Source organism: Miniopterus natalensis, chromosome 2 (genome assembly GCF_054644295.1).
Source record: "Miniopterus natalensis isolate mMinNat1 chromosome 2, mMinNat1.hap1, whole genome shotgun sequence".
Classification (NCBI taxonomy): domain Eukaryota; kingdom Metazoa; phylum Chordata; class Mammalia; order Chiroptera; family Miniopteridae; genus Miniopterus; species Miniopterus natalensis.
Genome location: NC_142082.1, coordinates 104,770,211 through 104,794,661, shown reverse-complemented (window position 1 = coordinate 104,794,661; position 24,451 = coordinate 104,770,211). Strand labels below are relative to the sequence as shown.

Sequence of the window (24,451 nt, the reverse complement as noted above, 5' to 3'; positions counted from 1 at the left end):
TGCTCTCTCTCTCTTCTCCTTCTTGCACATCCATGATGCAAATAGTGGTACACTCAGAGTTGACCCAGAGGCTCCTTACACTATCCTCATTTTCTGTATTCTTTTTTCTTTTTTGCAGTTCTGATTGGGTGTTTTTTGCTTCTTTATATTCCAAATCGCCGATTCAGTTCTCAGCTTCACCTACTCTACTGTTGATTCCCTGTAAATTATTCTTTATTTCAGCCAGTGTATCCTTCATTTATGACTGGTCTTTTTTTATGCTTTTGACGTTCTCACTAAGTTTATTGAGCATCCATATAACCAGTGTTTTGAACTCTGCATCTAGTACATTGCTTATCTCCATTTTGTTTAGTTCTTTGTCTAGAGTTTTGTTCTCTTCTTTCATTTGGGACATGTTGCTTTGTCTTATTTTGGCAGCTTCCTTGTGTTTGTTTCCATGTATTAGGTAGAGCTTGAATATCTCTTGGGCTTGGTAGAGTGGCCTTATGTAATTGGTGTTCTGTAGGGTCCGGTGGCACAGCCTTCCTGGGCCCTCAAGGTGTGTGTACAGTCTCTTGGTTTAGTTGAGCCCTGATTGCTGTTGACATTTTGTTTTACCCCCAGGCCTATCAGCTGCAGAGACTAGCTCCAACCACCCACCTCTGACCACTGTGGAGAATCAGCTCGTCCCCACAGAGCAGGACTTACTTTATGGGGCTCTGCTGCCTGCTGAGTCCACCCCTTGAGTGTGTCGTTCGTGGAGATGGTTGGGTGATGGTATTTCAACATGGTCTGAAGCTGTCCACTGAGTGTGCAGGCTCTGGGGCCTCCTGGGAGGTGCAGACCAAGGTCAGCTGCCACCTGTGTTCTGCCCAGAGCCACCTGACATGAGCTACAAAGGGATCCGCAGATGGCTGCTACTTGTGCCAGGCTTGGAGGTACCCAAGAGAGGCCAAGCTATGAACCAAGGCTGCTGCTGCCAATGCCAGGCCTGGGGCCACTTAGTGAGAGGTACAGGGCATGCTGAGGCCAGATGCTGCTTGTTTGAGAGATTTTAGGAAAATCTGAAGCATAAGCCAAGACAGGCTATTCCTGTCAAAAAGCCCCTGTAAATAGCTTGGGTGGGCCTGAAAGGTGAGTGGGGCAGGGTCTTAGGGAATCACCAGGGCAGAGCAAACAGTGTGAGCCAGGTTGATGGAGACTCAGATATGATGCCAGCCTGCCAGTTCTGTGAGGGGAGGGCTCATTGAAGGAACAATAGCCTCTGCCAGTACTTTTGTCTCAGAGAAAGCTGTCCTCGCCCCAGCTCTCACCTTGATGCTAGACACTTCAGTTCCTCCCTGTATGTCCCTAGTGCCTTTCAAAATGCTGCCCCAGCACTGGATCTCAGACGGATTGAGTCCAAGTAAGTCCATGCATGGTCCCATTAAGAGGAACTGCCTGGGACTCCAGCAGCCCTCTGTCTCCTTCAGCCTCAGTTTCTGCTGGTTTTTACAGCCAGAAGTTATGGAGACTTCTCTTCCTGGCATCAGAACCCTGGGCGGGGGGCCTGGTGTGCGGCTGGGACCCCTTGCTCCTCTTGGGACCTCTGTACTGAAACATCTCTCCCTGCCGATTTTTACCTGCCACATGTAGGTGTGGGACCGGTGCATTCCACATCTCCACTCCTCCTACCAGTCTCCATGTGGCCTCTTCTTTAATTCCCCAGCTGTAGGACTTCCATTCAGACAGATTTTAGGTGGTTCTGAGTGACAGTTGTTCTGTAGTTTAGTTGTAATTTTGATGATGTTGTGAGAGGAGGCTAGTACCGTGTTTACCTATGCCCGTCTTGACCAGAAGTCCTCAGGTTGTATTCTTGATGGATACCTATAGGCTATTTTATTATTTCTTTTATAGTTTTTCCCCATATTTTTCAGAGTAAAATATATGTATTGATCTTATAAAAAATACATAACATTATTTTTAAAACTCTTAGGAAAGCAGCAGGAGCGCTCCTCTGAGGGGGCCAGGGAGAAATCAGTGTCACTGTTGAAAGTAATACCAGGCCTTGTTTCTGTTGACTTGAAGATTTTTGAGCTCCTTATTCATTAGGTGGGTCAGAGGTGTCCTGTTGATGAAAAATGCCAGCCCAGTGATACGCAACAGGTGCAGACCTCTGCCTTGTAAGCCCTGGGAACATTTTGAGAATTGCCAGCATTTTGGCTGTGTTTTGCAGCTCTCACAGCTGCTGTGTATCAAGCAGATGCTCTAACATTTCCGTGTTCTGAGCTGTGAGATCTGGCCCAACTGTTCCTAAACACCCCAGGCTTTGCCCAGCTACCAAGTACCTGACCATAGTATTGTCATGAGAGCTGTTAAATGAAATTCTGGGGCAGAAGCCATCTGTCATTTAATGTGCTTCCAAAGGGAGTCAAAGGGATAGTTGTTCATCCAGAGCAAAGAGAATATGAGAGAGAGGGCGGGGGGGGGGGGGGAGGACTATTATTCAAGATAAACATAGAACCAATGTTACAACTGAGAGAATTTCAGAGTCCTTGGCTATAAGTCAGGTATTTGGTGTTATATAAGGATTTATCCATCACTGTTTAAAAAGAATATCAGATAGCCTCTGTGAAATGAATGAGGGGAGCTTAAGCCAGTATGAGGAAGATTGGTAATGAGTTCACTCATCACATCTCTTGGCCAAGGAAAACATGCACCTTCTCCAGAGGCAGCATTTTTCTTCCATTCTGGGAGGTAGAGGAACACATGAAGTACATGTAGTCCAGGCTTTCAGATGAGCAAATTTCACTAGCAGTTTTTTGTAACCTACTCATAAATGAATGGAAGAGAAATTGTGAGGTAACTAGAGTCTTTATCAGCAATGTCATCTCTGTAAAAACAAGTCAGTCCTGTGCTTCACCAAAGTATGGACCTCTCGGTCTTGTATTGATACACTGAGCCAACATCCCCTACCCATCTCTCAGAATGGTGGTTGGGTGACACTGTAAATGTGCAGGTATGTGGAACTGTTTCTTTTTATAATCCTCAAGATTTCAATAGTGATTTGTTCAGTTTTCTCTGACTTGGGAGGCATAAAGATATTTGAACTTCTCATTTCAGATTGACCTTAACTTTCCCCATTTTTTTTTTCCACCTCAGATCATCCAGTCCCTCTTAGAACTTGACCAAAATAGAAGCAAACTAAAATTGTATATTGGACACCTGACAGCCCTCTGCCATGACCGAGACCCCCTGATCCTTCGTGGGCTCACTCCACCAGCTTCCTATAACTTGGATGATGACCAGGCAACTTGGGAGAATGAGCTGCAGAAGATGACCCAGGAACAGGTAAGTCACTTGAACTTTGATAAGACCCCATCAGAATTCAGCAGCTACTTAGGTCAATGCAGTAGGAGCTACCTTGGGGAATTCAGTGCTCACTGTCACGGTTCTTAGAGTGGTTACTTCTTTCGATATTAGGAATTACCATTTGAAGGAAGTGCTCCTTTATTCTTCCCTCAGTGTAACTTGCTCGAGTATCAGGAAGGCTGATTTGAAGGAAGAAGATAAAGGACAGTCTATTCACATGCTGCACGCTGTTTCGTAGAAGCGATGGCCACTGACAATTGTGGCCACTGAAGGAAAGTCTGAGTTAAGGATATTTGGATAAGGGGTCTCTGACAAGTCAGTAGCATGTATCTTCACTTGTTTCTAGGGAACTGTGGGTTGCAACATACCACGTCTTTAAGAAAAGAAACATTAGATTGATTAGTTTAAGTCGCCCCCTGCCCCCCACTGTATTTGCTGTTCACTGTTGCCTATAAAGAGAAAACAGGACGAAGATAGGGATGGAGAGCAGGCATGGAAAGTGGAAGGAAAAAAAATTGAACACACACTTAGAAATAGAAAGAGAAATAGAAGTTTTTAAAACATGAATTCTAAATGCCTTTTGCTTCTAGTTTGTGTTGTAAATTTACTAAACCTCTTCACAGAATTTTGAAGCTGTGCACTGTTTTTCAGCCAAATAGTTCCTATTTGTTAAACATTTGTTACTCATAAAACGTGAAGGAAAATTGTGTTTAACTCAAGACCCCCGTGGTGTGATGTTAAAGATAACAGTGAAAACTCACAGGTCCAGAAATGCAAACCTGAATCTAAGAGCTGTGCTTACTTCCCCATGGTGTGCTGTTGCCTAATAATAGACATATTTAACAGCTCAATTAGTCATCCACCTTATTGTTTGATGTGAAAAGATAAGGCCTACCTCTCAAATTTAGCATGTTGCTGTAGAAATTTTGATTTCTTTCTTCTTGAAAGAGGAATATAGTTAATAGTATTGTGATAACTATGTATGGTGCCAGGTGGGTACTGGAAATACTGGGGGAACACTTTGTAAAGCATATGATTATCTAACCACTCTGCTGTACACTCAAAACTAATATAAAATAATATTGAATGTCAACTGTAATTGAAAAATGAAATTTAAAAAAAACTTCCAACAACTAAATAAATTTGGACCACGTCATATGTGAGGTACTTGATGGCCAAGGATAGCTTGTTTTTAAATGTCTTGAATACATGAAAGAACAGCCATTATTTTACCTCTTTGAAACTATTTTTTTCTAGTTCACATTACATATTTTTACTTCTTATATAAAATTAGAAGTTATATTCACTATATTATATTCATTCAGCGTTAAGGTTAAAGGGAAATGCGATCCAGAATGATGGAATGAATAATAAGAAACTCAGTTCTAAAACTTACAGTACTCCACATTGAGTGAGCGGTTCTGGAGCACGCTTCTCCAGATAAAGGATATCAGAATCTTTTAAAGCACTCTCCTCCCTTCTGCATTTCCAACTCAGTGATTTTAATAATCAAGGGAAACGGAGGTTAGAAAAAATCAAGATGAATCCAGGAGTGAGCTCTCAGGCACTGTCAAGAGAGAAATTTGATTAGCTGTGCAATTTGTAGTACCCTACAAGATTAAAACAAACCAATACTTCAGCAAAAACATGATTATTTCTAGTTCTGAGACCTGAAAGAAATTGTTTTCCAACTTTATTGAGATATAATTAACATACAACATTGTGTAGGTTTAACATACAACATGATGATTTGATGCATTTATATATTATAAAATGATTATTTTCATACATTAGCTAACATTCCCTTTCCATTCCATTACATAATTACCATTTCTTTTTTATGGTGAGAACATTTAAGATCTACTCTCTTAGCAACAGTCAAGTATATGGTACAGTATTATTAGCTGTAATCACTATCCTATGTTAGATCTTTAGAACTTGTTAATCTTATAACTGGAAGTTTATACCATTTGACCAATATCTCCTTATTTCCCCAATACCCCAGACCCCAGCTCCTGGTAACCACCATGTAGAGTATTCTCTGTTTCTCTGAGTTAGGCCTTTTTTTTTTTTTCATATATAAGTCAATATCATACAGTATCAGTCTGACTTATTTCACTTAGCAAAATGTCCTCATTGTTCATCCAAGTTGTCACAAAGAGTGGGATTTTGTCCTTTCTCTTGGCTGAATAATATTCCACTGTGTACATACATACCACATCTTCTTAATCTGTTCACCATTGACAGACACTTAGGCGGTTTCCTTATCATGGCTACTGTGAATAATGCTGCAGTGAACATGGAAGTGCAGGTATCTTTACCAGATCCTGGTTTCATTTCCTTTGGATAAATACCCAGAAGTGTAATTGCTAGTTCATATGGTAGTTCTATTTTTAATTATTTTAAGAACCTCCATACTGTTCCCATAGTGGCTATACCAATTTACATTCTAACCAACAGTGTACAAGCAAGGGTTCCCTTTTGTCTTCAACACTTATTTTCTCGTCTTTTTGACAGTAGCTGTTCTAACAGGTATGAGAAGTATGAACTGATATCTCATTGTGGTTTTGATTTACATTTCCCTGGTGATTAGTGATGTCAGGCACCTTTTCATGTACCTGTTGGCCATCTGTATGTCTTCTTTGGAAAACTGTATTCAGTTCCTCTGCACATTTTCTAATCGATTGTTTTTAAGTATTGACTTATGTGAGTTCTTTATATATTTAGATATTAACCAGTTATTAGATATATAATTTGCAAACATTTTCTTCCATTCCATTGATTGCCTTTTCATTTTGTTGATTGTTTCATTTTTTTAAAATCTTTATTGTTGAGAATGTTATAGATGTCCCTCTTTTTTTCCCCCATTACCCCCCTCCACCCAGTTCCCACCCTACTCCAGGCCGTCACCACCCTGTTGTGTGTGTCCATGGGCAATGCATATATGCATATAAGTTCTTTGGTTAATCTCTCTCCACTCCCCCACCCCCCTCTGAGATACGTCAGTTTGTTCCTTGTTTCCCTGTCTCTGGATCTGTTTTATTCAGCAGTTTATTTTGTTCATTAGATTCCACATATGAGTGAGATCATGTGATATTTGTCTTTCTCTGACTGGCTTATCTCACTTAGCATAATAATCCCCAGGTCTCTCCATGCTGTCTCAAAGGGTAATAGAGCCTTCTTTTTTACAGCTGCATAGTATTCCATCATGTGAATGTACCATAGCTCTTTTTTTTCTTTTTCTTTTTTAATTATCGATTTCAGAGAGAGGAAGGGAGAGAGAGAGAGAGAGAAACATCAATGATGAGAGAGTCATTGATCAACTTCCTCCTGTCCACTGGGGCTCGAGCCTGCAACCCGGGGCATGTGCCCTGCCCAGGAATGGAACCTCGATCTCCTGGATCATAGGTTGATGCTCAACCACTGAGCCACACCGGCCAGGCTGTACCACAGTTTTTATCCACTCATCTACTAATGGGTACTGTTTCCAGAGTTTAGCTATTGTAAATAATGCTGTTATGAACATAAGGGTGCTGCATGTATTCTTTCTAATTGGTGTTTTGGGATTCTTAGGGTATATTCCTGGAAGTGGGATCACTGGATCAAAAGGCAGTTCCACTTTTTAATTTTTTGAGGAAAAACCACACTGTTTTCCATAGTGGCTGCATCAGTGTGCATTCCTACCAGCAGTGTACTAGGGTTCCCTTTTCTCCACATCCTTGCTAGCAATTGTTTGTTGATCTATTGATGGTAACCATTCTGGCTGGTGTGAGGTGATACCTCATTGTGATTTTAATTTGCATCTCTCTGATGATTAGTGATGTTGAGCATTTTTTCATATGTCTCTTGGCCATATGTATGTCCTCTTTGGAGAAGTGTCTATTCAGGTTTTCTGCCCATTTTTTAATTGGATTGTTTGGCTCCCTTTTTAGTTTCCTGTGGTCATGTTTATTTGTTTTTGTTTTTTGTTGTTTGTGCTTTTGGTGTCATATCCAGAAATTATCACCAAGGCTGATGTTAAGGAGTTATTTCCTTATGTTTTCTTCTAGGAATTTTAGTTTTGGGTCTTACATTTAAGTCTTTAATCTGTTTTTAACTTCATTTTTGTGTGTGGTGTAAGATTGGGGTCCAATTTCAATTCTTCTGCATTCTTTCAATTTTCTCAACACCATTTATTAAAGAGACTCTCCTTTCCCCATTGCGTGTTTGTGATTTGTGTGTCAAATATTAGTTGATCATACATGCAGAGGATAATTTCTGAGCTCTCAGTTCTGTTCCATCCGTCTGTGGGTCTATTTTTATGTCCGTGTCATTGTGTTTTGATTACTGTAGCTATGTGAAATAGTTTAAAATCAGGACTATGATGCCTCAGGCTTTGTTGTCTTTTTTCAGGATTGCTTTGGCTATTTGGGGTCTTTCGTGTCTCCATGCAAATTTGAGGATTTTTTTCTATTTCTATAAAAAAATTCCATTGGGATTTTGATAGGGATTGCCTTGAATCTATAGGTGGCTTTGGGTAATATGGACATTTTATTCTTCCAATCCATGGACATGGAATATCTTTCCACTTGTTTGTATCTTCTTCAGTTTCTTCCACCAAAGTTTTGTTTTCAGTGTACAGACCTTTCATTTCCTTAAATATTTTGTTTTTGATGTAATTGTGAATGGGATTGTTTTCTTTATATCTTTTTCAGATGTTTTGTTGCAGTGTATAGAAACACAACTGTTTTCTATATGTTGATTTTGTATCCTGCACTTTACCGAATTCATTGATTAGTTCTAGCAGTTTTTGGTGGAGTCTTCAGGATTTTCTATATATAAGACCATATTATCTGCAAGACAATTTTACTTTTTACTTTCTATTTGGAGGCTTTTTATTTCCTTTTTCTGCCTGATTGCTCTGGCTAGGACTTCCAATACTATGTTGATAAGAGTGGTAAGAGTGGGCACCCTTGTCTTATTCCTGATCTTAGAGGAAAAGCTTTCAACCTTTCACCATTGAATATGGTGTTGGCTGTGGGTGTTTCTTATATGACCTTTAGTGTGTTGCAGTAAGTTCCTTCTGTACCGATTTGTTAAGTGTTTTTATCATGAAAAGATGTTCTATTTCTCCAGATGCTTTTTCTGCATGTATTGAAATGATCATGAAAGAAATTTCTTCCCCATGGGTCATTATCAAGAATCAAATTATAAGCAACATCTTCAACATCCTTTCATTATAAACAACAGTTACTTCCCATAGGCCTATTTTTTTCTTTAACATCTTAACAATATCATAATGCCAAAGTTTATTTCAATAAAAACCATTTTATAGGAGACCCTAAATATTGCTGCCCAAGTACTCAGGTATCTAATGTGTTATTTAATATAAGTAATACATTTCAACTCTTTGGAAAGTATTTAGGCAGTACACCCGAAATATTAGTAGTTTTATCAAAAAGTTTTATATGTTATGTAGGTTTAAGGACTTAGTTCCTGACAAATACCAGAATGTAGGTATTTGTTCCTCTTAAATACAGTCAACCAGTCTACCCCTTCCCCTTCATTGTGACTGAAGAATCAGCTGGTATGGTCAATGGGGCTAGGGCCAAGGCTTCGGCTGATGTAGCTGAGAGGACCAGCAGGACAAAGGCTAAGGCATTGCTTGAATATTTGGCCTAGAGCTTAATCCAAGGATTGGAACGTATATATTTGGTGGAACCAAGGATTCTGCCAACCCATCTGATGTGTTAAATGAGCATGGCCCAAGGATTCAGCCCACATTGCCAGCATTTTTGGCATGGCCAGGACTGAGGATTCAGCTGGTGTGGTGGAATTAGTAGGCCAGGACCAAAGATGGCAGCACACATGGTTGGGAGATTGGTTACATGCAAGGAGATTGAGCAAATGAGTAAATGTATTGAGAATAATGGGAGCATCTCAGATTTGTCACCTATATAGGAGAAGGCGGTAATAAATATAGGAAGGTAAAGGCAAACCCTGTGATGCTGGATTGTTGTTGGAGTTATTGATATGGGTTCATGGTTATTAAGAGATTGATAGTTTGATTGATTATCGATTGATTGGTTGACTGATTTAGATTTCTCTGTGTGTGTATGTTCACCTACATATGTATGTATGTATGTATGTATGTATACACACACACACACATTTCCTAGCCTTTTCTACTGAGAGGACCTAGAAGCAGTGATATACCAATAAATAAATAGGCGCTCACCTAGGCACCCAAATCTTCATTTCTAGATGCTTTTCTCCACCAAAAAAACAACAACCAGGGCTCCAGGAGATGTGGCTGAGTCTAGGGCTATGTGTGGCAAAGTTCAACATAAATCCAGAACATCTTATTATACCAGAAAGTAAGAAAGTGTTCCAAGAATGTTGAAGATATGTCAGAAGGACACAGGGGTTCCCAATGACAAAATCTTGAGGAGCAAAAGAAATAATGATAGCAACAGATTATAGCCCATTGAAATAGAATAGAAATAAAATAGAAATATGTGAATCTATACTGATATAAAGAAGTGAATAAACAAATAAATGGGGAGGAAAGGAAAGCTATGTTCTATAGTAGAATGCCAGCTAATAAATATAGAAGGAATGATGGAATTAGAAAATCACTATTTAACATTTGTCATAGTGGTAACTGATTTGGGCAAGAATTATGAATGAGTATGAAAACCAGGGGGTAAAAGTTTGTTAAGGTACAGGACATCTCCACAGTCTGAAAGGATCCCCTCACAAAAAATTATTTAGCACAAAATTCTTTTAGTTAATTTACATTGGAAAAACCTGGGAGACACCATCTAAACCAAGTGACTAATGTTAACATCACCAGTAGTAGGACAAACCAACATTGTATGCTGTGAACATCCTGATAGCACGCACTGCAGAGTACAAGTGGCTATTCCTGCCAAACAGTATGCAACCTGAATTTAACAATGAGGGAACACTTAGAGTTTTATAGATATAGATACAAATTAGATAGATAGACTTGTATACATACACACACCTATATCCATGTATCAAGAGAGAGAGGAATCGTAAGGCAAAGGTAGTAAAATGTTAGCAGTTTGGGTGAAGGGTATAAGTTTTTTGTATTATTCTTGCAACTTACATTTTATAAGTTTGAAATTTGAAAATAAGTTTAAAAGTTATTAAAATTTATATCAGTAAATATGAGGTTCAGATTTTCATCCTCTTCGGAAAAAAGATGCTTAAAAATATTGAGACTACTTATCAAAATTCATCAAATTGTACATTTAAAGATCTGTGGATTTTGCTGTACGTCAGTGATAGTTTAAAGCAAAAACAGAAAAAATCATACCCCACTACCAGTCTCCTTTTGAACTTTCTGAAGCAGTTCAACTGATGGGCAGATTCTGCTAAAAAGCTAAAAATGGAATTTCTCCCTAGAGTACAGATTCTTTTTTTCCACCATGAATGCCAGCCTCCCGTCAGGGCCAGCGCCACTGGAATGAACTTGTATCAGCCAGCCTGCTCTGTGGGTCATGCAACTTTGGATTCCACTCCTTTTCCCAGCACTCAGTCCCATTTTTAATTTTCAGGGAAGTATTGTTCCAAAACTTGGCCCAGACCTTGTCCTCTTTTTGGATTCCTTCTTCCATTTGTTTTCTCGATTTTGATCCATCACTCGTTGGCTTGTACCACTCTCTTTTCAAGGTGGTGAAGCGGAGGGCGTGAAGGCTGGGGCAGTACTGGGCACGGAACCTGAAAGTCGTCTCCCTCACTCAGGGGCTGCATCCATCATGAGTCACAGCACGGCATCCACCTTCCTCTCGGATGCGTGTGTACAGATTGCTGTTCCACACGAGTGAGCCAAGTGGACGTAGGAGCTGTTGGGGGGCAAGGGATAAGGGGAGCAGGGAGGGAAAATAGAAAGAAAAAAGAAGAATGGTTCTTTGTGGGGCAACAAACTTTGTTCTGGTTCCCAGCCTGAATGTTTCTGATCTGGTTTTCTTCTTTTTGTAATGTTTGAACTCGTTTCCTCGGCTCCGATGTTGAACTCTTGTCAAAAAAACTAAGAGCAGCAGAGTGTGAGAGGCTGAGAGAGGCAAGACCAGCAATCCAGCAGAAAGAACTGCAGAGCCATGGAGATAAATGTGTGTCTGTATTGGGCCTGGGCTTGAGAATGGGAGTGTGGGTGTGTGTGTGTGTGTTTTAACAAATTTACAAGAAAAACCCTGTGGAGTAACTCATTTTTTTTTCTCTCCTCTCTGCTTTCACACAGTCTTGCACTTTCCCCTTCCTCTGAAAGCTGCCATTAACCTTTTTATGCAAAGAGCAGAATATGTTGCCAGTTGCATGTTGAAAATCTGGCAGAGAAAAGCTTGTTAAAAAAAAAAAAAAGGCGTAGGCAGATAGGAAGAGCTGGGCAGACACCACAAGAAAGAACCAGGGCTGACAGGGTGCTAAATTGGGCCCTAGGACACAAAGCTGCCACCGTACTTCTTGATGAAATCCCCTAAAGCTGAGCTGGGTAAAGGAAGAGGAAATGAGAATGTGAAAATAGAGGAGATGAGGAACTCTTTCACATGGTTGAAATTACACAGATATTAAGCATTAATTGCAATAAACTCCCAATGAGAAGCAGCCTGTGGTGTACACTTAATAGGGGCAAAACTACATGCTCTCTGCTACATGTAGAATAATCTTGTTTGCGGAGAGAAAGTATTAAGAGATCTAGCTATACCAAACCTCTTTTGATATGAAAGATCCTCCAACCATTGTCCCCCTTAACTTGTCTCAGAGAAGGGCCATTCTGCTGTTTCTGTTTTGTCTACAGGTCTTTCCCTCCACTTCTTGAATAGGTCAGCCCTTGATCCTCACTACTGGTGTCTACCAACTTGATGGGACTAAATAAAACAACATAAAACACCTACTCTGAATTCAGATCTCATGTGCCCTTGGCTTTGCAGCAATGAATGCAAGAACCATTTTTTAGTATAGTTTTTATTAGCTTGGTCTTACACTGGACTCTTTAAGAGTTCTAAAATATGAATATGGAATATTTTTAAATTACAGAGTTTTGCATTTATAGAGATCTTAATGGTTTTTTTGCTGCCCTTTGCATGTTTTCCTTTGTGTCTAAAGTACTCCCATGGCTGAAGACGGGTAGCACTCCTGGTTCCCTAGAGCTGCAGGAGCGGTTATTTACCATCTTGAAATTTTAATGAGTCTTGACAATCACTACAATTCAGTACATTAAACATGGGTCTGTTCTCTCCAGTGTCAACTCCCAGAGATAATGCTCCCCCAACTAAGCAAAGAAGAAAATTAATTCCTATAAATGCCAAAAAAAAATGACCAGAGTAACAACTGCAAACTTAAAGCCAGTGGAGCTTATAAACTTGGGAACTGACAGTTTTCCAGTCTAGTTAGAGCATTTGAAATAAGTTGTCCTTAGTTTTCTTCCAAGCTGTTTAATTCTCTACAAAGGCTTGGTGGGACAGTCTAAAAATAGAAGTAACTTAAATTTCTTACAGGAAGGATCTACTATGGTGCATGCTGGGAGCTCTCCACCATGTTTCTGCCCAGCACCCCTGAACACTAAGCTCCTCTCGTAACAGTGGCCATGTGCAACAGTAATTCTCTAGGGAAGCCTGTGTCAACTTAAGAAAAGCAGAAGGTCTGGGACCACACCCCTCTCCCAGTGGGACATGACTTCCCAGGTGTGAAATCAAAAGGGTATACTGAAATATAAGCAGACTCCAGTTTACGTACACAAAGACAGGACTGCTGTTCCCACCTGACTCTCCTGTGCCCCACAGCATAAAGCCCTGCTGGTCACGAGAGCTGGGAGAAATACTGCCACAGCCTCCCTTCCTGTGTTATTCACTAGGCCAGAGTCCCTGCTGCTGAAATCGCCCAGCCCCCCCACAGCAGCCACGGGCTGCTATTGTAACTATTGTTGCTCTTCCTTATCCCGAGCCTCTAAGAGGTTCTCCTGCACCCCTTATAAGAACATCCTGCTGAGGGGGCCACTGCCATAGAAATGAGGCTTCTTCCCGAACTCCTTCCAATGCTCTGTAGAAGAGATGGAACCGGGGCACACTGGGCAAGTGAAGATGTATTTCTGATGTCTAGAGCTAGAACTCAGAAGCATCTTCCAAAAGATAAAATGTTATGAATGGTGGTAGGTTCTGTGACAATATTGTATTCATTTTCAAAGCTGCCGTAACAGTACCACAGGCTGGGTGGCTTAAACAACAGAAATTTATTTTCTTACAGTTCCGAAAGCTAGAAGTCCAAGATCAAGGTTTCTCCTAGGGTCTCTCTCCTTGACTTGCAGATGGCCACCTCCTTGCTGTGTCCTCAAGTGTCCTTTCCTCTGTGCACGTGCATTCCTGGTATCTCTGTTGTGTCCAGATTTCTTCTTCTTACACAAGGACACCAGTTAGATTGGAATAGAACCCACTCTAACAGCCTCATCTTAACTTAATCTTCTCTTTAAATCACCTCTCCAGATACAGTCACATTCCAGGGTTATGGGGGTTAGCACGTTAACATATGAGTTAGGGTAAGAGGTAGGATTCAGCCCATAACTAGCATGATGGGTGAATAAATAGTCTCATGGGGCCTGTTGGGAACCTAACTGCTATTTAAGTAATTGTTTCAAGGTTTCAAGCAACTAACTTGCAAACAAACTCTGGAAACAGCATTCCAAATAAATCCTAGGGCCCTGCCGATTAAAAGGTGGGAGGCGGGGAGGGGAACGACTGCAGAATCCTTTACTCACCCCCACTAATTACAGCTTACTCCCTAGGGGAGACATGGGGCCTGCTGGTGGTTTCAGTCCCAAATACTGTGTGAAAAGAACTTAGTAACTGAACCTTTCTTAAAAGCTGTGTGATGGACATAGTGTTTAGTGAATGAATGAAATCAGGAATTTTCTGGAGATAAGATTGTACTGTTCTTCTACACTGTATAAATGCTATCTTACTGCTTTGTATAGCTCTTTATACAAAAGACCACCTAAGCACAAAGAAAATGCCCCTGCCTAGCATGTGCTGTCCTGGCGAAGGGAGCCTTTCATTTTGACACTGCAGATAACAGGCTTGCTGTAAACTGCAGTGATGCTTAGCCTCAGGTTTTGATTGATGGCATTTTTCATAGGGTTCTTGTTAAAGATAAATAATGGTTTTAATGTTATCAGACTAAAAAAAGTTTTTACCCTTCTCTAGTGTAAACCCTAAGCCAAGCTTCAGACACTAACATTTTATTGCCAGCTTAACAAAAAGCATGCTGTGGTGGTGGTTTAAAAGGAGTATGAGATATTTGATAAAGCTCCTGCCTAAATGCCTGAAATTTCACTGGTTCATTTTATTCCTTTGAATCGGGCATCTCTTTGAGGCAGTGCCTTCTACAGTGTAGGTGCAGCATGTTGTCACTGTCCCCTTAGTATGCCTAGGGAACCCAAACATGAGAATGGTAAGATCAGTGGGTGACTGGGGAAAGAGGAGTTCAAAAAAAGACAAAATTTCCAGAAGAAAACCCAGCTTAATCTGCTCGTCAGTGTCCGGGCTGGGTGAGGCATCATTGTCTGTAGGGGTCTCTGACTCAGTTGTTTGACACCTGTAGAGTCTATGGGAAATCACATCCACCTTTGTAAGTCTTTAAACCTAAATTTGAGTCAGTAGATATTTATTCCTAAAAGTAAGTACCACAGATGAGCGTCAGGATGCAGCTAGCAGGAGGGTAGGAAACCGTGGAAAAGGTAAAGTGCTGAGTCCTCTCGAGCATCCTGCAGTGAGACACAGAGAAGGTGCAGTCAGAAGCCTTGAGAGCTGAAAATTCCACCTAGAAATAGCCTGCCAGTGCTCAGTTGGCAATCACTGTTCTAATGTTATTTAATCAGGAATAAGTTATATTTATTCAAAGATTATTAAAGCTGAAAAGAATTTAGAGATCATCTAATCTAAGCTGAGGCCAGAGCGCTGAAGTGACTTGCCCAAAATGATAAAGCCAAGTGGCAGAATTGAGACTGGACGGTTCCTTCCATTTCCAACCTTATCCTGCTTCTTCACCGTGCAGACACCTTGGAAGAAAATCCACGTAGCCTGGCAGAGGAAGCTCAAGTCATAACTTCTCCTACGGCCATGTTAAACCGTCCGCAGGATGCTCCAAGGGCACTGCCCTTCTGGCTCAAGCAGAGTGTGTTTTAGTGATGGATACTGGCAGATAAGATGCTTGTCTGTTCCGGGCTTTGTGTGCTGACAAGCACCATGACTTTCTTTGGGAGAGAAAGGTGAATAGTAAATAGTAGATCATTTAAAATGTGTTAAGAAGTTTCTTTAACCTCTTTCGGGGCTGTAGCTTTGCCAGCGTCTCTCTTGCTCCTGCACTGCCAGTTGAACCTCTCAAGCCCTATGTAGCATAGCGCAGCCCCCGGGTAGCCGTCCTGAGGGCGTGGGGATCGTTGGCAAGAGCCACTTGCAAGAGTTGCTAGGGCTGTTTATTTGGATCTGCCGTCCCGAGTGTGTGCAGTGGGATGACCCCGTGACTTCTCCGTCTGTTGTTGCCCATGTAGAGCTCGCTTTCTCAGTTGACTGCTTCCGAGGTTGAGCCTACCTCCCTCTCCAGCTGCTTCCTTGGGAAGAAAATAAAAAAGATCCGGTGATTCTCCTCTTAAAAGCTTAGTGAAACTTCCTAGAAGTAGGAGCTTTGGTCTAGACTTTCCTTCTCATGTTTGGCCATTCCTTCCATGTAGAAATAAAGCTGTATGAGGCCATTTGAGCCCTGGGATGCCATGGCTTTGCCCACACTTTCTGGGAGAACTGTGCACACTTTCTTAAGCATTCCTTGAGCCAAACTGGACTGGAAATGTCCCTGGAGTCACATTCTCACCCTTTTCCCCCTAACTACAAAATTATCTGAGCTTCAGGGGGCTGTGGGACTATTTCTCTTTCAACCCCAACCTTTCCCAAGAGCTTTCAAATCACATCGCATACTTTCTTCCTCTTAGCAATCCAAAACTAGTAATGTGCAACTCCAGACCCCCACCCCACCCCAGCCTCCACGTCAGCCACACCAGGCACAGCCTGCCATGTCTTTGTATTGTGCCTGCCCCTCACCGCATGGTCCTCCAGGAGACAGCCACGTGTACCCAGGGCAGCACTTAAAAAGCTCACATGACCCCAGAGCTTTGGTCAGTAATGGCACCCCTTCCATGGTCCTTCTGAATTGCTGGGCCAGGAGCTTGTAACCACACTAGCGGGTCATTTTGTCACCTCACCAGGCAGCTGGGAGACACCCAGGGAGTATATCAGGTTGGCACTAAAAGAAGAAAAAAAATCAAGATCCATAGTTACCTGTGGAAGCCTTTCCAGTCTCCCGTGACCCTGGCCCTAGAATCGGACACTGCTGGAAGCAGCAGACATAGAGCGCATTGAGCACGGGCCACTGTGGTGGCGGAAATGTCCTTCTCTCTTCCTGCTTGACCGGAGAGATTAGCTAGACATGGATTAGGCTTTGTGCTGGTTTAGCACTTAAGTTTCTGCTGTAACAGAGCCTTGTTCTTACCACCCTGACAGTTTCAGCATTAGATTTCCTTTCGTTGTTTGGGTTTTTGGGGTTTTTTCATCTTCTCCCTTTTGACACTTTTCGTTTCTGAGAGCCAAACCAAATACACTGGCTGGCTGGCTGGCCCGGCTGCGTCTGCGATTCCCAGAGCCCTGCCGCTGTTCTGATGGATCTCTTTGGCAAAGAGGGAGATTTTTTTCTCCATTCTGGTAATGACAGGCCCTTAATTTGAATGTCAGAGATATTACCAAATCAGCTTAGACAACCGTATTAAAATTCTGCCTCGCTGGGAAATCTGGTTCTTTGTTTTTAACACTCCACACTTTCTCAAGCCTTGAGTCCTACCTCAGCACGTCTTTGGACTGGTAAAGCCTTGTAGAAACCATGCCATTCGTCCCCTTGCGCCAGGACTGTGCTTCATCTAAGCGTGTCACCCAGATGGGCAACTGGCTTGTTTCTTGTTTTGTTTTGTTTTTCAGCTCTATTGAGGTATAATTGACAAATAAAATTTAAGATGTTTAAAGTGTGCAGTGTGATGATTTGTAATATGTATATATTGTGAACAGATTCCCCTCATTGAGTTAATTAACATATTCTTCACCTAACATATTTACCCTTTTTGAAATTCAACTCAGTGGTATTACTGTAGTCACAGTCGGCTTGTTCTTTGAGTGGGATGCTACATCACAGTTCCATTGGTGTTCCAGAAACATTTTTACATGGGAGATGACTCTTGGCTCTTGAAATTTAATGTATGGGAGCCAATCAGACCAATGGAAATCCTACTGGGTTTGGGAGGTAAGGTTTCTGTTCCCATTGTTACCTCATGTGGCCCTGTCTTCTGTTTTCTTCCGTATTCCTTCGCTGTCCACTCCCTTCTCTCACTTGTTCAGAGAAGGTCTAATATCTATATCAAGATACAACCTTTCAGGAAAGATGGTAACCTGGGAGGTTCTTATAGGCACAGAATACCACATAGAAAAAATGCAAATTATCTCAGCCAGGGAAGAATGCTTTAAGGCAGGAAAGCAGCCAGCATTTTAGAAGTGTCTAGACACAAGTACGTTCGAAATCAAGACATTAGTATGTTAGTGACATCTGCAAGTACATAATAGAATCATTGGAAAGCAGACGTTTGTGCTGGTTTATGTACAGATAACTGTCTGAAACTGGACTGTTATACCCATTGTATGTGCCTGGTTCCAGCTCCTGCTATGTGTGAGGAGATTAACTTGGAGTGGCAGGAGTTAGCAGCATGTGATTCGGCCCTAAAGATTGCCACTGACCCAGTTCATTTGTCTGCTTTTACCTGCATTACTTGACCTCTCAGTTGTTGACTTTCACAAAATCATGACTGACTCTAACCTTCAAGAGAATGACGAGCAGCATTGAGTGTGGTGACAACTCCAAGAGGTCTGGTAGTTAGCTAGAAGACCAGATTTTTGTAAACCTTCCCTCTGAGGCAGGGAGACTTCCTCTTTTTCTTCATGGAGAACTTGTATCTGGAGACACTAGAGTATGATTCCCTAACCACTCACTGGTGGGCTTGAAGGATAACATGTACATTTTCCTGAGACAAATACTTCTGTCAATCTGAACTTTTCTAGCCACTCTACCTCTTCAGGCCTCAGTTGTCTTGCTTGTATGGCCAGAGAATTGAACTGGCTGCCCTGTTAGCTCCCTTCCAGGTTTAGGAGTCTGAATTTCAGAACTGGCCTGTTCTTTGGTTTAGTTGTTCCACCATTTGACGTTTTGTGGAGGAGGACGGGGTTGTGTAGAAAACTAAATTATGTGCTTTGTATTAATACAGATTCACTAAAAATCTTAGCTGCTTTATTTCCTTCGGGACTAGGGAGTTGCCAGTATCACACTGCAGAATTTTCAGTGCCAGCAGAAGAGCTCTTGATTTATTTTTGTTTTTATTTTGTTTTTAGCCTTTGAGAACTGAAAGTAAAAATACATGATGATATAACATTAAAAAATCTAGCTCCCCTAAGGTGTATGACAAGCATTCACTCATTAAGTATTTAGGGAACTAATTATACTATGTGCCTGTCATAAAGTGCTCTTGATAACACTAGAAAGTAACTGTAAGATTTTCATCCTTTTGAGAGGCTGAAGTACTTGGGGTCCCTCCTGCCTTGATGTTTCTGTCATGAGGGAAGGGAAGGAGGAAGTTCCTTTATTTCTCCAGGAATCTTAAGGAGCTTACTGTGGAATGTCATACTGTTCAGCAGGGAAACTTTGACTGTGGATCATGTATTTACAGGCCCCCTTGATGGAATGGAGCTAAACTTTTATTTTTATTATGACATTTTGTTCAATATTAGTCATGGAAGAGCATTAACATCTTATTTACTTTTGGCCTAAGCAACAACAGCCTTTTCTTCTTATAAAAATAAATTCTGGTATTTCCTGGCAAAGGAGTTCATTAACAGGTTGGGGAGGGAGAAAGGGAAGGCCCAATAGCACTTCCTGCTGCACCCAGAGCCAGGGCCATGGCTGCTGCGAGCTCTACATAGCCAGCAGCTAGGGTGGGTGGAGACTTAGAAAGTGGGGAAGTTCAAGCTGCAAGCTCAGGCTTGAAATATTAGCCTTAATCTGTGGGAAATAACCATAGGACAAATTCTTCAAGAACAACTTTAGTTTTCCCTGTTACTAAATGTTAGAGGGATTCTACAAAGTAAAAAAGTAAAAATACCTGTAGAAAAGTAAATGACTGGACTAGAACTATCCACTATGCTCTCAGATTCCTCTGACCACATAAGTTTTACATTGGATCTTTTAGTCAACAGGTACTATGGCAAACTACATTTCCGCTAATTCTATTTATTCAGAGTCTAAACTCGGAAGTCATTTTATATCTTCATACCTCCTAAGCAGATGTAGTCAAACAGCCTGCTGATTTGGGCTGGGAGCTGTAGCCAGATCTGGACAGGATCGAGGGACCATTTCAGCTTGACCCGAGGGCTCCAGTCATCATGCCATTTTACAGCTCAGACCTCTTGGCCTGTGCATCCTGGGACCTAGCTATTAAAAACCTCAAGTTCAGCTTCTCGTCTGCGTAAACCAAACCAATCATCTGTGTAATTTCCTGTCAACCACCAAACTTCTACAGAAAGGAATTAACCTGAGCCACTGCCAGCCACAACTGAACTCATCCAGTAGCCTCTCATAACCATCCCTTCTTTATACCCGTCTATACACCTCATCTTTTATGACTGTGAATGGAGAGTTGTTTACCTTGAAGTAAGGCTATGTTCTCTCTTTAAGATTTTCTTATTTCATGGATTTTTATCAGCTCTCCCTGATGTCTTTACTCAGCTATGGAGAGATGTAGTATCTATTCTAAAGTCAGACCTGTGCTGGGCAGTTTCCCTGACTGTCAGCCCATCCCTCAGCTATACTTCCATTCCTCCATCCAGCCCAACTATGTTCCTTATCATTCTTCACACCATCAGCTCTGTTTCCTGACAGTTACCCTAACATTGAAAGCAGGAGAGCTCAAGTGGTTTTCTTTACAGCCAGCCTTTCATAAGAATGTTTTGTCGGGTGTGAAGTTGTATAACATCATCTCTGAAATGCCTCCCCTTCCTTCTGACTCCCACTGTCCATTTCTCTCCTGAATGATGGTGGAGGCTGAAGCTTTCCCTTCTTCTCTTCTGCTGCACACACTTAAGAGTGTGTTGCTTTGAGCAACTCAATTCAGATTGAGTTGCTGTTGCATTTGTGATTCTTGGCTCAAGGCCCTCTAGAAATCATATTACCACTCTGAGTTCAGGGAGGGCTGGAACAGCTACTAAGAACAGAATACATTCTAATAACATTCAGCAGACAAAGCCAAAAAATTCCTGCCAGAGGCCACCTTGGTATCCTATACTTGTCCCTATTCCATCATTCAAACACTTTGAACAAAGCGGGCACTACAGTGTAGCTTATCCACCCTGCTGTAAGGTCTGCATTGTTAGACTGTCTTGATTTGGAGGTGCTTCCATTTTTATCTGCAAAAGCTTTTTGGAAAGCCATCAGCATTTTCCCCTAGGATTAGCATTTGTCCCTTTATTTTACTCACCAGTCGTTTTTCTTTTTTTTTAATTTAATTTTTAAATTATATTTTTGTTTAAAATATTACAGATGTCCCTTTTTCTCCCCAATGACCTGTTCCACCCCATCCCTTTCCCCTCCCCAGTCCCTCTCTCCACCATTGTCCGTGTCCTTGGGTTGTGCATATATGCATATAAATTCTTTGGTTACTCTCTCCCCTTCTACCCACCCACCCTCCTCCATCCCTCTGACATTTGTCAGTTGATCTATGCTTGCAAGTCATTGAATCTATTCTGTTCATCAGTTTATTAAGTTCTTTAGATTCCACGTATAAGCAAGATCATGTGATGTTTGTCTTTCTCTGCCTGGCTTATTTCACTTAGCATAATTTTCTCCAGGTCCATCCATACTGTCCCAAAGGGTACAAGATTCTTCTTCTTTACAGCTGCGTAGTGTTCCATGCTGTAAATGTCCCACAGCTTTTTTATCCACTCATACACTGATGGACACTTGGGCTGTTTCCAGATCTTAGCTATTGTAAACTGTGCTGCTATGAACATCGGGGTACATATATTCTTTCAGATTAGTGTTTCAGGATTCTTAGGATACATTCCTAGGAGTGGAATCACTAGGTCAAAAGGCAGCTCCATTTTTAATTTTTTGAGGAACCTCCATACTGTTTTCCATAGTGGTTGCACCAGTCTGCATTCCCACCAGCAGTGTACCAGGGTTCCCCTTTCTCCACACCCTCGCCAGCATGTGTTGTTTGTTGATTTGTTGATGGCAGCCATTCTGACAGGTATGAAATGATACCTCATTGTGGTTTTCATTTGCATCTCTCTGGTGATTAGTGACATTGAGTACTTTCTCATGTGTCTCTTGGCCATCTGTATGTCCTCTTTGGAGAAGTGTCTATTCAGGGTCTTTGCCCATTTCTTAATTGGGTTGTTTGTCTTCCTCTTGCTGAGCAGTATGAGTTCTTTGTCCACTTTGGAAATTAGCCCCTTATCAGATACATCCTTGGCAAATATGTTTTCCCAGACCGTGGGGTTCCTTTGTATTTTGAGGCTGTTTTCTTTTGCTGTGCAGAAGCTTTTTAGTTTGATGTAGTCTCATATGTTTATTTTTTCTTTTGTTTCTCTTGCCCTAGGAGATGGATCAGTGAAAATTCCACTACATGGGATGTCTGTGACTTTACTGCCTATGTTTTCTTCCAGGATTTTTATGGTTTTGTGACTTACATTTAAGTCTTTTATCCATTTTGAGTTTATTTTGTGTATGGTGTAAGTTGGTGGTCTAGTTTCATTTTTTTGCATGTATCTGTCCAATTTTCCCAGCACCACCTATTGAAGAGACTGTCTTTACTCCATTGGATACTCTTGCCTCCTTTGTCAAATATTAATTGACCATAATGGCGTGGGTCTATTTCTGGGGTCTCTGTTCTGTTCCATTGACTTATATGCTTGTTGTTGTACCAATACCAGGCCATTTTGATTACAATGGCTTTGTAATACAGTTTGAAATCCGGTAATGTGATCCTTCCCACTCTGTTCTTTTTTCTCAAGATGGCTACAGCTATTCGGGGTCTTTTTTGGTTCCATATAAATTTTTGAAATGTTTGTTCTAGGTCTGTGAAATATGCTGTTGGTATTTTAATAAGAATTGCATTGAATTTATAGATTGCTGTGGGTAGTATTTTAATGATATTAATTCTTCCAATCCATGAGCATGGTATATTCTTCCACTTGTTTAAACCTTCCTCTATTTCTTTTTTCAGTGTCACACAGTTTTCCGAGTACAGGTCTTTTACATCCTTGGTTAAGTTTATTCCTAGGTATCTTATTTTTTTTAGTTGCAGTGGTAAATGGTATTGTTTTTTTAGTTTCTCTCTCTGACATTGTTGGTATATAAGAATACCATTGATTTCCGGATGTTGATTTTGTATCCAGCTACCTTGCCAAATTCATTTATCAAATCTAGTAGTATTTTGATGGAGTCTTTAGGGTTTTCTATGTACAGTATCATGTCATCTGCAAATAACAACAGTTTTACTTCCTCCTTTCCAATTTGGATACCTCTTATGTTTTCTTCCTGTCTGATGGCTATGGCGAGGACTTCCAGTACTATGTTGATTAAGAGTGGTGAAAGTGGACATTCCTGTCTTTTAAGATTCTCTCTTTGTCTTTAACCTTTGGCATTTTAACTATGATGTATCTTGCTGTGAGCCTCTTTGGGTTCGTCTTGTTTGGGACCCTCTGTGCTTCCTGGACTTGTAAGTCTATTTCTTTCCCCAGGTAGGAGAAGTTTTCTGTAATTATTTTTTCCAATAGGTTTTCAATGTCTTGCTCTCTTTCCTCTCCTTCTGGCACCCCAATAATACGAATGTTGGGCCTCTTGAAGTTGTCCCAGAGGCTCCTTATGCTATCTTCATATTTCTGGATTCTTTTTTCTTTTTGCTCTTCTGGTTGGGTGTTTTTTGTTTCTTCATGTTCCAAATTACTGATTTGATTCTCAGCGTCCTCTACTCTACTGTTGATTCCCTGTAAATTATTCTTCATTTCAGTTCGTGTAGCATCGATTTTCTCAATTATTTTCATCATACTCTTACTAATATGCTTGAGCATCCTTATAACCAAAATTCTGAACTCTGTATCTGTTAGCTTGCTTGGATCTATTTCATTTAGTTCCTTTTCTAGAGATTTCTTCTGTTCTTTCCTTTGTGACATGTTTCTTTGCCTCCACATTTTGGCTGCTTCCAGGTGTTTGTTTCTGTGTATTAGGTAGAGCTGCTATGTCTCCTGGAATTTGTAGAGTGGCTTTGTGTAGTAGGCTTCCTGTAGGGTCCAGTGGCTCAGCCTCCCCAGTCACCTGAGCTGGGCCTTCTAGGTGCTCCCCTGTGTGGGCTGTGTGTACTGTCCTGTTATAGTTGAGCCTTGGTTGCTGTTGGTGTCACTGGGAGGAACTGACCCCCAGACCAATCAGTTGTGAGGACCAGCTGCAACTACAGCCAGAGAGCTGCTGTGCTGGAGACACCCCTATGGAGCAGGATTTACTTCAGTGGAGCTTTGATATTCACCAAGTGCACCCCTTGAGTGTGTCACTTGTGGATGTGGTGGGGTTGTAATCCAGTGTGGTCGAGTCTGACCAACAGGTGCACTGTCTCTGGGGCCTCCCAGAAGGTGCAAAGTCAGCTTGTGCCAGTGCCTTGCCCAGGGCCACCCAGCCTGAGCTACACAGAAACCGTAGCTGGCTGCTACTTGTGCTGGGCTTGGCATTGTCCAGGAGAGGCCAAGCTATGAGCCAATGCAGGCTGCCACTAGTGCCAGGCCTGGGGCCATTTATCAAGCTGTATGGGGCCTGCTGCTGCTTGTTTGAGAGATTTTAGGAAAGTCTTAAGCATAAGGCTCAAGAGGCCACTTGCATAGAAAAGCCACTGGAAACGGCCTGGATGAGCCTGCAGGCAGGGCCAAAGGCGTGAGCCAGGTGCTGGCGATTCAAACATGGCGCCTGCCTGCCGGCTGTGTGCAGGGAGGACTCG

The 24,451-nt window shown here is 41.6% G+C and overlaps 1 protein-coding gene across 4 annotated transcripts in view; it reads left to right on the top strand.

Annotated features, from left to right (window-relative positions):
- The window catches only part of ERC1 (ELKS/RAB6-interacting/CAST family member 1), a 425,945-nt gene that overhangs the window by 383,089 nt on the left and 18,405 nt on the right, over positions 1 to 24,451 (top strand). For all 4 annotated transcript variants that reach the window (XM_087814458.1, XM_016224828.2, XM_016224830.2 and 1 more), the window contains one exon: positions 3,121 to 3,309. In XM_087814458.1, the coding sequence (XP_087670584.1) occupies positions 3,121 to 3,309 (189 nt within the window). The remainder of the gene's footprint in view (positions 1 to 3,120; positions 3,310 to 24,451) is intronic.